Raw genomic sequence first — 12,411 nt, forward strand, 5'->3', positions numbered from 1 at the left:
AAAAAAAAAAAAAAAAAAAAAAAGAAAGACAAAGAGACAAAGAAAAGACAAAAAAAAAAAAAAAGGCCTTGTTTAAAAATAAAAAGACTACAGCAAATCAGCAAATCCTATGTCTCCCCTCAGTAGCTGAGTCAACAAGCCCTATAAAATGGCAGACTTTTCGACAGTGTTTTTATATGGAAAAGGAGAATAAAACAGCAATTATACCAAGGATGTGTTGAGGACAGGGTGTGGTATGCAAGCCCAGTAACCCAAAACTTGACACACACCTGCTGGATAAATGTCAGCTTTTTACAGAGGAACTGAAGTGTAATTGATAGTATCTGTTGCCTTTTCAGTCTTTCTGGGTGCTTCAGGCTGTGTAAGGCTGCTGGGCAATGCTCTTCCCTGTTTTACAAAGACCCTAATGCTCAATCCAGTGGTGAGTTCACATCTGGCTGTGCTCCTTGCCTTAATAAACATGTCTTTCCCTCAGCTTTCCAGAGATATGAAAGAGACTGACTTCTGCATCTCTTTCTGAATGCTATTGAAGATTTAAATCCAAGGGACACGTCTGTAGTCCCTGGGTTTGGGAGGCCAAGGTAGGAGACTCCAATGACAAAGGCTTCACAGCAGGACCTACTCTCAGAAGAAAAGAGTCCCATCGAGATGTAATTTCAATCCCCAGAAAAGTAGGACTGAAGGGGCACGAGGCCACTCTGGCATGTGGCTCTGGCAGGCCTTCTCCTTCTCCCCTATTCCCGCTGCCTTGCTAAGGAAACATTAGATTACATTACTAAAGCCAGTTCCCAAGGTCCGTTCCCTTATTTGGCTACTTGCTCCTCCTGAGGCTGACTACCAAGGTCCAGCTACCAAAGTATTGAAGTCCAGTGATCAAAAGCCCCCTTTGGCTCAACTAATTAACATGACCAATTAAAATCGAATATCTCATTTTTCCCTTTGTGCCTTTTTAATGGCCATTTTTGTATGTCTCTATCTCCTTTCTATCCAGAGGTAGCCCTTTTTCTCCCCAGGAAAAATACCCTGGTTTCTTTTTCCTTTGTTCCCTTCCCCTTCTCCCTTGTCCTCTATCTCCCGTCTTTGTCTCTTATTTCCTGCTCTCTGTCACTCTGGGGCAAACAAATCTCCTTTGTTCTGAGAACTTGGTCAGTCTTGGGGGCCATGAGTTGATGCTTTTCCTTTCAAGGACCGCCACAAACACACTCAAACAAGCCCAAGCTGTTTCACATGGAGTTATGATTCAGAATTAATTTAAACAGTGTGTGTGTGTGTGTGTGTGTGTGTGTGTGTGTGTGTGTGTGTGCGCGTGTGTGTTCACATGAGTGTGGAAGGCAGATGACAACTTTGGGTGTTTTGCCATGAGAAAAAACCCACCTTGTTTTTTTTTTTTTTCAAACAGGATCACTCACTGGCATGGATATCACCTAGTAGGTTGGGGTAGCATGAGAGTGAGCTCCAGGGATCTGCATGTTACCATCTCCCCAGCACTTGAGTAACAAACCTATGTCCCAGTACTTTTTTTTTTTTTTTTTTTTTTTATGCAGGTGTTAAGGATTGGAGTGTTTTCATATTTGTGTGACAATCAAACTACTGTTTGAGCCATCTCCCCAACGCTAATTTATACATCTTCAAGGTGTAAAAGCGTAAAATTTTTTAAAGACAAGCTTGTTGTGTTTGGTTCCTCTGAGACTGAAACATTCCACCACCTTAAACAGGAAGGTATACAACTAAAAACAGTGTCAGAAGTCCTTGAAACTGACCAGGGTTCACTAGGCTCCTCCCTGCCAGAGATAGCAGTAAAAGTAGAGTTAAGCTGCAAAGACCATGCTGGGACAAACCAAGGTGAAACGAAGACTCTAAAACCAGACCAAGGGCCTGGAAGAAAAATCTAGCCAACCTGCTGGAAGAGGTGTAGACCAGTAACTTGGAAGAGACCTTCTCCAACCTGCTGAGTTGTCTGCAGGCTATGCGGTGTGCTCCAGGTTCTATCTTTGTGAGCTCATTTCATTTGGCTGTATAATCTTGATATATAGAAAATATACTGGGTGCTTTGTATTCTCAAATAGGCCCCAGAGAAAGGAATTCCTTCTCACCAGGGCATCAGTGGTAAGAACACTCCACTGCTTACCCTGAGGCTGGAGGCAGCAGACTCCAGATCTCACACTGCTTAGCCCTAATTTCCCTTTGATAGAGCATCCCCTTTAGTCATTTGGCAAAAATGCTAATGCAAATTAGCTACCCGTTTTCCTTCCACAGCTTAGGCGGGTTACCATGGTTACCACAATGCAGCCACTGCAAAAGCAAAAGCAAAAGCCAGTGTGTAGAAAGCACAGGCCTACAGTGTCTCTTCTCCGCCTCTTTTTTTTTTTTTTTCATTTATCAATTATAATCTTCTAGATTAACTAACCACATAAACGTAGCTTTACATACTAACACCCCTTCTCCCTTCTTAGCACTGCAAGCACAGCCCCTTACTCCATTTAGCTCTTCCCCAGACATTTTACTATTCACATCTCCTCTGAGATGTGAGGTGCCCCATTGTGTCAAGATCTTATCTGCTTTCCTGGCCTTGAGAGATATGCATGCCCAATATCCTTGTTATTGCCAAAGAATTGCCAATTGTTTCTGTGGGTATATAAACTGGAAGCCTTGTGGGTTCAGAGAGAACTTTTGATGAGAAATTTTAGAACTCTTGGAGAGAAAGGATTGAAGAGAATTTTAGGGAATTTTTTTTTTTTTTTTTAAATAAAGAGCCATGAGAGGAATATGTGTGTGCCAATTCACTTACTTCCCCCTCAGATCCTTTTAGTCAGCCCTACCCACTTGCTGTCTAGTCTCTGGTCTGGACCCTGACAGAACACCAAGTCCAGTGGTTCTTAACCTTCCTTTTAACACAGTTCCTCATGTTGTGGTGAACCCCAACCATAACATTATTTCATTGCTTCTTCATAATTGTAACCGTGCTACTTTTAGGAATTGTAATGTGACTATCTGGTATATAGGATATCTGATATAAACCTCCAAAGGGATTGCAACCCACAGGTTGAGAACCACTGGTTTAGAGGACATTTTGCAGCCTTTAGAATTAGTGGACAAGGGTCAAGATTGTCAGCAAGCAGTGGCAGAGGTTGGCTGGCCTCTGTTGTGTGTAGTTAGAAATGCATCTGAGGCCCTGATGGCAGCCTACCAGGAACTTGTTTGTATAAAGGAGCAACTGCAACAAGAAAGGGAGATGTGGCTAGCATCTTGTCTCGTAGCTTTCGGTTTGGAAAGCAAATTAGATAAGGAGAGGATGAGATGGAGGTGTTGGCTTGTTGCTTAATGCTTGGGGTCCAGAAGGAAAAGAGAGGACAAGTTAGATTCATGCTCAAAAGCCCTTCATGAGATGCAAGAACTTGGGAAGATTCAGACACTGAGGGGGAGAACATGGTAAAACAGAAGATATCAAGGGTCCAATGTTTAATAGAAAAAAAAAAAAAAAGGGATGGGGGAAGTCTGTAATCCAGCATGACAGCATGAAGATGGGGGCACTAACAGTGGTCCAGAACAAGAAACTAGGGTGATGAGGAAACATTCAGTACTTGGATAGCTGGAATTAGGAGAGTTTTTTTTTTTTTTTTTTTTTTTTTTTTTTTTTAAGATCTTTTAAAAATGATGATGACGATTGCATCCTGACTACAATTTCTCTTCCCTCCTCTCCTCCCCCCACCTCTTTGCTGCTCTCCGCCCCCAGCCACTCCTCCATTTCTATTCAGAAAAGGTCAGGCCTCCCATAGATATTAACCAAACATGGTATATCAAGTTGCAGTAATACTAGGCATCCACCCTGTACTAAGACTGGACAAGGCAACTCAGTATGAGGAAAGGGTCCCAAAAGCAGGCCAGAGAGACAGAGACATCCCGTACTCTCACTGTTAGGAGCCTCACAAGAAGGCCAAGCTACACAATTGAAACATGCAGAGGGCCTTGGTAAGTCCCATGCAGGTTCCCTGGTTATTGGTTCAGTCTCTGTGAGCCCTTATGAGCCCAGGTTAGTTGAATCTGTGGGTTTTCCTGTAGTTTCCTTGGCCCCTCTGGCTCTCAGAATCCTTCCTTCCCCTCTTCCATAGGATTCCGAGGTCTGCCTAAGGTTTGGCTGAGGATTTCTGCATCTGTTTCCATCTATTGCTGAGTGAAGCCTCTGATGACAATTGGGCTAGACACCAATCTATGAGTATAGTAGAATACCATTAGTATCATTCCATTGACTTTTTTGGGGGACGGGGTAGTAATGTTTGGTTCTGTTCTAGGTCTCTGGCCTATCCATCCTGTGTCCTGGTGCTCCAGGTAGTGTCATGGATGGGCTCGATCTTGTAGCATGGGCTTCAGGCCGGACCAGGCATTGGGTGGCCACTCCCACAATTTCTGTGCCACCTCTACCCCAGCACATCTTGTAGGCAGGACAAATGGTAGGTTGAAGTTTTGTGACTGGGCTGGTTTCCCAGTCCCTTCACTGGAAGTTTTGCCTGGTTCCAGGAAATGGCTCCTTCAGGCTCTGTATCACCTATTCCTAGGGTTCTGGGAATTTTCATTTCATTAGATTTCTAGGTCAGCCAAAATGCCCCCTTTCCCAGTCATCTCTTCCAGCCCTCTCCGCTTGCACCTCACCTCCCGATCCCTCCCGTATTGAGAGATTCCACAGAGCCATTGCATCTGGCTTGAATTCCGGAGTGATAGCACTAGGCTTTGAACTACCTTCTGTTTAAAATCAGTGATTCTTATCTGAGGTGCTTTTTTGAAGGAATTACAGACCCTTTCATAACTTAGGCTGGAGAATACCTGGAAATCTAGGAGGTCTCATGAGTGAGATTTGCTTAGGCAAATGGTTCCTTCAAACAACTCCATATGAGGTTCCGGTATTCGGAAATTGGCTTGCCAGAGGTGTAATAATAAAGGAGGATTTCCAAAGCCATGGAGCAGTCAGTTCACCTGATGCTGGCTCCCCTGATGCAGTTGCTAAGCCTGAATCACATTTTAGAGTGACGCTTTTTCTTTGACTGACCCATGCAACACAGAAGACTGACACCTCGTTTCCATCTCCATCTACTCCTCATCTACCCTCAAAATCTATTCTATTTCCCCTTCCCAGACATTTCCAAGCATTTCCTCTTGGTTCCCTCCTTGTTACCTAGCTTGTTTGGGTCTATGGATGGTAGCATGGTTATCCTTCACTTTACAGCTAACAATCACTTATAAGTGATAACATACCATGTTTGTCTTTCAGGGTGTTGCCTGCAAATTTCATGATGTCATTGTTTTTAACAGCTGAGTAATACTCCATTGTGTAGATGTACATTTTCTTTTTCCACTTTTTGGTTGAGGGATATCTAGGTTATTTCCAGGTTCTGGCTGTCTTATCAGGGAAATGAAAAGCAAACACTCTGAGATTTCATCTTTTTTTTTTTTAAGATTTTATTTATTTAATATGTATACAACATTCTGCTTCCATGTATATCTGCACATCAGAGGAGGGCACCAGATCTTATAAGGGATGGTTCCCATGTGGTTGCTGGGAATTGAACTCAGGACCTCTGGAAGAGCAGTCAGTGCTCTTAACCTCTGAGCCATCTCTCCAGCCCTGAGATTTCATCTTACACTTGTCAAAATGGCTAAGATCAAAACCACAAATGACAGCTCATGCTGGGAGGATGTGGAACAAGGGGAACATGTCTCTCTTGCTGGTGGGAATGCAAACTTGTACAGCTACTTTGGAAATCAATATGGTGGTTTCTCAGAAAATTGGGAATTGGTTTACCTTAAGACTCTGCTATACTATTTGTAATAGCCAGAAACTGGAAGCAGCCTAGATGCCCCTTAACTGAAGAATGGAGAGAGAAAATGTGGTACATTTACACAATGGAATACTACTCAGCGGAAAAAAACAATGGAATCTTGAAATTTGCAGGAAAATGGATGGAACTAGAAGAAACCATTCTGAGCGAGGTAACCCAATCACAGAAAGACAAACATGGTATGTTCTCACTCATATGCAGATTTTAGACATAGTGTAAAAGATTACCAGCCTACAATCCACACTGCCAGAGAAGCTAGTAAACAAGGAGAACCCTAAGAGAGACATACATGGTCCCCTGGAGAAGGGGAAAGGGACAAGATCCCCTGAGCAAATTGAGAGCACGGGAAGAGGGGGGAGGGAGCTAGGAGAAGGAGAAGGGGAGAAGAGGAGGGGTGCAGAGGACATGAGGGAGCAGAAAGTATGAGTCAGGGGAAGAATAGAAGATAACAAGAATGGAGATAACATAATAGAGGGAGACATTTTAGGTTTACAGAGAAATCAGGCACTAGGAAATGTCTGGAGATCTACAAAGATGACACCAGCTAACAATCTAAGCAACAGAGGAGAGGCTACCTTAAATGCCCTCCCCTGATGAGATTGATGGCTGACTTATATGCCACCCAATAGCCCTCATCCAGCAGCTGGTGGAAGTAGAAGCCGACACCCACAACTTATCACTGAACTGAACTGGAATCCAGATGCAGAGAAGGATGAGTGAAGAGCAAAGGGGTCCAGACCAGGCTGGTGAAACCCACAGAAACAACTGACCTGAACATCGGAAACTCTTGCTCCCCAGACTGATAGCTGGGATACCAGCATGGGACTGATCCAGACCCCAGGAACATGGATTTCATTGAGGAAAGCTCGGAAATCTACAGGACCTCCTGCAGTAGTTCAGTACTTATCCCTAGCATAGGTGTGGACCTTGGGAGCCTATTCCACATAGGGGAATACTCCCTGAGCCAAGACACATGGGGGCGGGGGGTGGGCCTAGGCCCTATCCCAAAGGATATGATAGACTCTGATGACCCCCTATGGAAGGCCTCACCCATCCAGGAGGAGCACAAAGGATATGTGATAGGTAGGGTTTTAGTTGCAGGGGAGGGGGTGTTAGGGGAGGACGGGAGGGAGAAGGGTACTGGATTGTCATGTAAAACAATCTTGTTTCTAATTCAAATAAAAAAATCTGAAAGAAAAAAAACTCTGCTATACCACTCTTGGGCATATACATAAAGGAAGCTCTGTCACACTACAAGGACACTTGCTCAGCAATGGTCATAGCAGGACTATTCGTTAACAGCTAGGAAAGACTTTTAAAAAAGCAACAAAAACGCCTGTCATAGCATGCCTTGTGAGGTTGTGGGTCATGGGAATGCTTAGGATTTGTCTGACTGTTGTGGAGCCAGGGAAAACTGAGTAATGTTAACTACCCATCCCTCCTGAGACAGTGTGAGGGCAATCATTCCATCAGTCCCTGATGGACTGGCTAATCAGAGCCATTAGGATCCGAGCCATTGGTTATCTGTCTGGAGTCCCCACAAATAGGGGTTGGGGGAGCATAGAGGGGCAGACGCTATTGAGGGGACTAGGGATAAGAGAAGTCATGTTTGAACCCTAGTTTGATGGGCCAGACAGAACTGTTGGCAGAGGAGTTAAAGAAAAGGCTGACCCAGCAGGGATCTAGAGGCTGACGGGGAGGTTTAGCAGCTTTGGGGAGTCTGTGGTGGGCACAGTCTTTAAAAAGTAGGGAAGGTTTTAGCAGATCAAAGTGTCTTAGACCTGCATGTGAAGTATCTGTAAGGAGAGAACAACTTAGAGAACACAGAAAGATGCCAAAGCAGAGGAAGGCCTGTCTCGTTCTCAGAGACAAATGTGGCAAGATTTGTGTCAAGCTGAAATTCCTAAGGGAAAACCCGATAGACAGCTGAATTGATATAGTGTGCTAAGAGGCTTCTGGAAGCCTTTAAAGTCTGAGGAGTTCACAGAAGACACCAGTGACAGAACAACGTAAGTGAAGGTGGCCCAATGGAGGATGGAACTTTTTCTATGATGTATGAGACCTTGGCTCATTAGCATCTTTTTAGTTGTGAACCTCTGGGATCATATGAGACTTGCTGAGGACAGGTGACAGCAGACTTTCAGAGTGCTTCACCATTTGTACTATTTGCTATGGGATGGTGGTTTGGGGTGTTGTCTTACCTGGCCCATCTTCTGTAAAAAGGTTTTGTTATATAATAACATAATGCTAATCTGTGACCTGTGTTTTGCAAGTTTGGAAAGCCACTGGAGACAAATGGTATGTCCATCTACATTACAAACCTACTGGGACTGGGTGTATTGAAAGGAAAAAAAGGTTCCCTAATGGGTGGAAAAGAACATCTTTCACCATAAGGTTATTGAATGAAAACCCCAGTGCCAGGGGTGGGCTACCTCCTTGTGATTGTTGACCAGGGAAGCCCTCTAGGCCTCACAAACCATAAAGGCTTATTGCTACTGATGTATGTCAAAACTAGACAGTAAGACCCCATTCCTGGAGACAATGCATACACATGTGGTGACTGCAAGACATGGAGAAACTAAGCTGGACTGAACTGGAAATGGCTTTCACAGTGCCAGAGGAGCCATGTAGGTTGCTTGTGAACTGTCATCAACATTCCTATGGACCGTGTGTGCTAAAATACCAACATACCAGATTCGGTGAACCTGCTGTGCAATAGTGGCTTGGCTGTCATGCGGGAGAGCAACAGCCTCCTGGCTAAGGTCTGCTCCATGAGAGGGTGTTCATGGAGCACCGTAAAAGCTTTTGGCTGGGGAGGTCATAGGTGGTATTCATACTTTGGTCTGTCATGGGCAATCTATCTGGGGTGAATAGACAATTGTATTGCATCTTCCCAGGAAGTTTTGGCATATAACAAAGCTTTATATTAATTTATGTGCTATGTTCTAGAACTATCTAAGTCATATATGAGTAACTTTAATGAAATGTATACATGTTACACCCACATGGAAGTTCTTTCAAGAACTTTATTCTTTGCAATATATATAAAAATAAATAAAATAGTCCAGCTTCTGGAAGTGTCACAAATACAAGAAGAAGGTACTGCTATCACCATTCTAAATAACTGGAATAAATTAGTTTGCTGTTCCTCCATCTTCTAATTGTAAGGGCAAAGTGTAAATCAGACTGAAATTAAGTTGGACTGCAACATCACTGTCAGGGTAGACACACGGAAGCCATTCTAGAGGGTGCTGTGGGTGGGACATCTATTGCATTTTGCACTCGGGCCCATCTTTTCCTGAGGAGGGCTGATAAAGGTCTGTCTTAGGATTCACATTCTCTGCTTCCACAGCTGGTTCCTCTGACAAAGGAAATAAAAACAAGTTAACCCTATTCAAATACACACAGAAGCGAGCACAGGAAGCAGAGAGGACATTAAAGCAGGGAGGGTGACTGGCTCATGTGTTTGGTGAAGAAGTAGGTACACCTTCCCATCAGAGCTCTGTGCTCAACTGTTACAAGGTGAACTGTTAGGAAATAATACTCTGCATAAAACTAAGGAGCAATAAGGCTCAGGCAGAAATGGGGTGGAGAGATTCTAAGAGCCAAAGGACCAGAAGGTCTGCTGTGCGGCTATGCCTTTTAGCTGTGACAGGCTAGTTACAGCCATATTCACAGGCAACTAACTTGAGATTCAGTGTGACCCCAATAGGAACTAAGTTTGCTTTAAGCTTTCAAGAGAGAAGTATATTTAATGATAGTCTTACCTAGCTCGAAGCCTAAGGACCTAAATGGATGCATCTGCAATATGGCCACAGTGGCTAGACAGTGGCACTTTTATCTTGGGACTAATAACAGCTATCTAGTTGGATTTAAGGCCCGTTGAACAGAGGAGAAATCATTCCCGGTACTGTCAACCTAGACAGCTATTGATAGCTGGAGCGATGAGAGACCTAAGAGGAGAACCTACTACCACCACTTTCCCAAGCCAGTATCACCGAACTATATTCTAAACACTGACTCTTTACCCACAGGTAAAAGAAGGTCTCATCCTCATCAAAGAAACTTTTGCTTTTTTTTTTTTTTTTTTTTTTTTACGCTAGAATGAGACAGTTACAGAAAGCTACAACTGATGAAAATGCAGAGAACTGACTATGGGTGCCCAGCCTCAGCTGACACATCTATAACAACTGCTACACCTGAGGCTCAGGCAGAAGCGGGTGGAGAGATCCTAAGAGCCAAAGGACCAGAAGGTCTGCTGTGAGGCTAGTTACACCCATGAAATCTTAACACAGCTCCCTAACCGAGGCATGAACAATTCCAACAACAGTAGCATTCCAAAGTAGACGGTGGGCAGGGGTCTCACAGGGTCCTATCCCTAGATGAAGAGCTACAAGCAAAAATGCCCAAACCTCTAACCCCCAAACCAAGTAGCACTCCTCAACAACAAAACAAGCAACAACAACCCTGTGTGCTGCCTGGAATAGTGGAAACCTCACTCCATCCATTCCACCATTAGCCCACGGTGGACACTACCTGTCCATCAGCAACCATCTCACAGGGTGATGGACCATCGTTCTATAGTAGAGTTTGCATGCAAGGGACTTTTATTTTACTTAATAGTCTATGAAGAACACTAGTGATGTTGGCAGTTTGAACATGCTAATGTAGAGGTATGAATTCCTTTAAGTGAAAGGGGAAGTTTAACTATAATCTGTATGCATAACAAACAAAAACCACAACACAACAGGATCTTATGCTACCTAGGATTTCAGAGCGCCCTAGGGGTCCTGGGATGAAGCTCTCACAGATGATGGTGGACTACAAGAATATGCATTACACAGAACATTTGTCTTTGACTCTGAGCTGAGTAGACTTGAGTGGGTGAGGTCAGATGTGGTGCTTTTGTAATTGTGACAATGACAGCAAGTGGCAAGGAACAGAGTGAGCTCTAAGCCTGGAAAACACCATGTAACTGTGAAGTAACCGAGACAACAGGAACATGAGTCCTGACTGCCGAGCTCCTGAGAGGCAGGAACTGACTCCCAAGCTCAGCAGATGAAGCCGGCACACAAGCCTGCTGAGCCAAACACATGGGTTCCATCTGTTCTCCCCAGTGATACCCAGCAACCTGTGCGTTTACTTACCTGGACACAGTCCTAAAGCAGAGTTATCAAAATAGCAAACTGGGTAAGGTGCAGGTAGAGACTTTGCCCGGTTATCAGAAAACAAAGATTTTGGTGAATCTTGAAAGTTCCGTTCCCTGCACTGAGAAGGTGTGTTCTGTCTCCTTTTAGAATCTGCCCCAGTCACTTTGGGAGACTTTGGAGAGTTCTCACAAGCTGATTCTCTGTAAGTGTCTCTTTTAAGGGTTCTTTCCTTCATTGTTTCAAGCTTCTTGGAGAGCTGAGATTTATCACTTAAATGGAAGCAGAAAGATCAGACAACTCAATTCTTAAATGTGGGCATGGAAACAATTTAAAAAGAACCCCATCCTACTAAAATATGTAACACGAGACTTAGAATTTTATTACATTTGCATTTTAATTTCACCCTAACACTTTTTGGACTACTTCATGGTTCAGAAGTGAGGAGGAGCTATATAAATTGAATAATTTATTATTATTATTATTATTATTATTATTATTATTATTATTATTAGAGACAGGGTTTCTCTGTGTAGCTCTGGCTGTCTTGGAACTCACTCTGTAGACCAGGCTGGCCTAGAACTCACAGAGATCTACTTGCCTCTGCCTCCTGAGTGCTGGAATTAAAGATGTGTGTCACCACTGCCCAGCATAAAGCAAACAATTTTTGATTATGAGGTTTTTTGAATGAGTCCATCACATCCGCAGTTATAGAACATTTACCAAACCTTTACAGAAGTACGCATTTTCATCTGTCCTAACTTCACTGTCTGGGCTGTTTCTTCTCTGCCTCCCTGAATCTATCTATACATGGTCAGATTCTTCTTTCAAAATATAATTCTTTAGGTTACCACAGCCTGCTTTTTGTTTTGCAGGGACAGGGTTTCAGTAAGTTCTAATGGCCTTGACCTCATGGCTTTCCCATCTTTGCCTCCTGAGTTACAGCCATACAATCAATGTCTGGCCCTTCGTTTTCTATTAATGTTACTCTATGTAACAGATTATGTAGTTGTTAAATCATTTTGCCTGGGATATTTTATTCACTTACTCATTTCTGCAGAGCTGAGGAGTGGAGGCTAGGGCCTTGTGCATGCCAGGCAAGCATTCTGCCATTGAGCTATCCCGCTAGCCCTTTACACTACCTAATGTCTAATTTCTCCCACTGTACCATGAGTGGGGTGTGAGGCACAATAGTTCTACTATTTTATGGTAGGAGAAGCCGATAACCCAATGATGTAAGTTTGTCTGTGAGGAGGGTACACTATGGACTCGGGGTCCTCTGTGGGATGCAGCTCCACTGACTTCCTAGTCCTTGCCCTAGTTACAAATAGAACAGCTGGGAGGAAGGGTTAGTGGGTAAAGTCCTCACGCTTAATTCCTAGAATTGAGTTAAAAGGCTGGGTGCACAGTACACGCCTGTACCCAGTGCTGGG

At 43.7% G+C, this 12,411-nt stretch overlaps 1 protein-coding gene across 7 annotated transcripts in view; it reads right to left on the reverse strand.

The window, feature by feature from the left end:
• The window catches only part of Cenpe (centromere protein E), an 82,192-nt gene that overhangs the window by 11,918 nt on the left and 57,863 nt on the right, over positions 1-12,411 (reverse strand). For 6 of the 7 annotated variants that reach the window (XR_003481289.2, XR_003481288.2, XR_004771985.1 and 3 more), the window contains one exon: positions 10,979-11,250. Coding sequence is in view for 2 of the 7 variants with exons in the window: in XM_027395750.2 (XP_027251551.1) it covers positions 10,979-11,250 (272 nt within the window). In the remaining 5 variants the exon portion in view is untranslated. Of the gene's footprint in view, positions 1-8,837; positions 9,193-10,978; positions 11,251-12,411 lie in introns of those variants that run through there. The other variant, XM_027395751.2, reaches the window with a different exon arrangement.

This window comes from Cricetulus griseus (assembly GCF_003668045.3).
Source record: "Cricetulus griseus strain 17A/GY chromosome 1 unlocalized genomic scaffold, alternate assembly CriGri-PICRH-1.0 chr1_0, whole genome shotgun sequence".
NCBI lineage: Eukaryota > Metazoa > Chordata > Mammalia > Rodentia > Cricetidae > Cricetulus > Cricetulus griseus.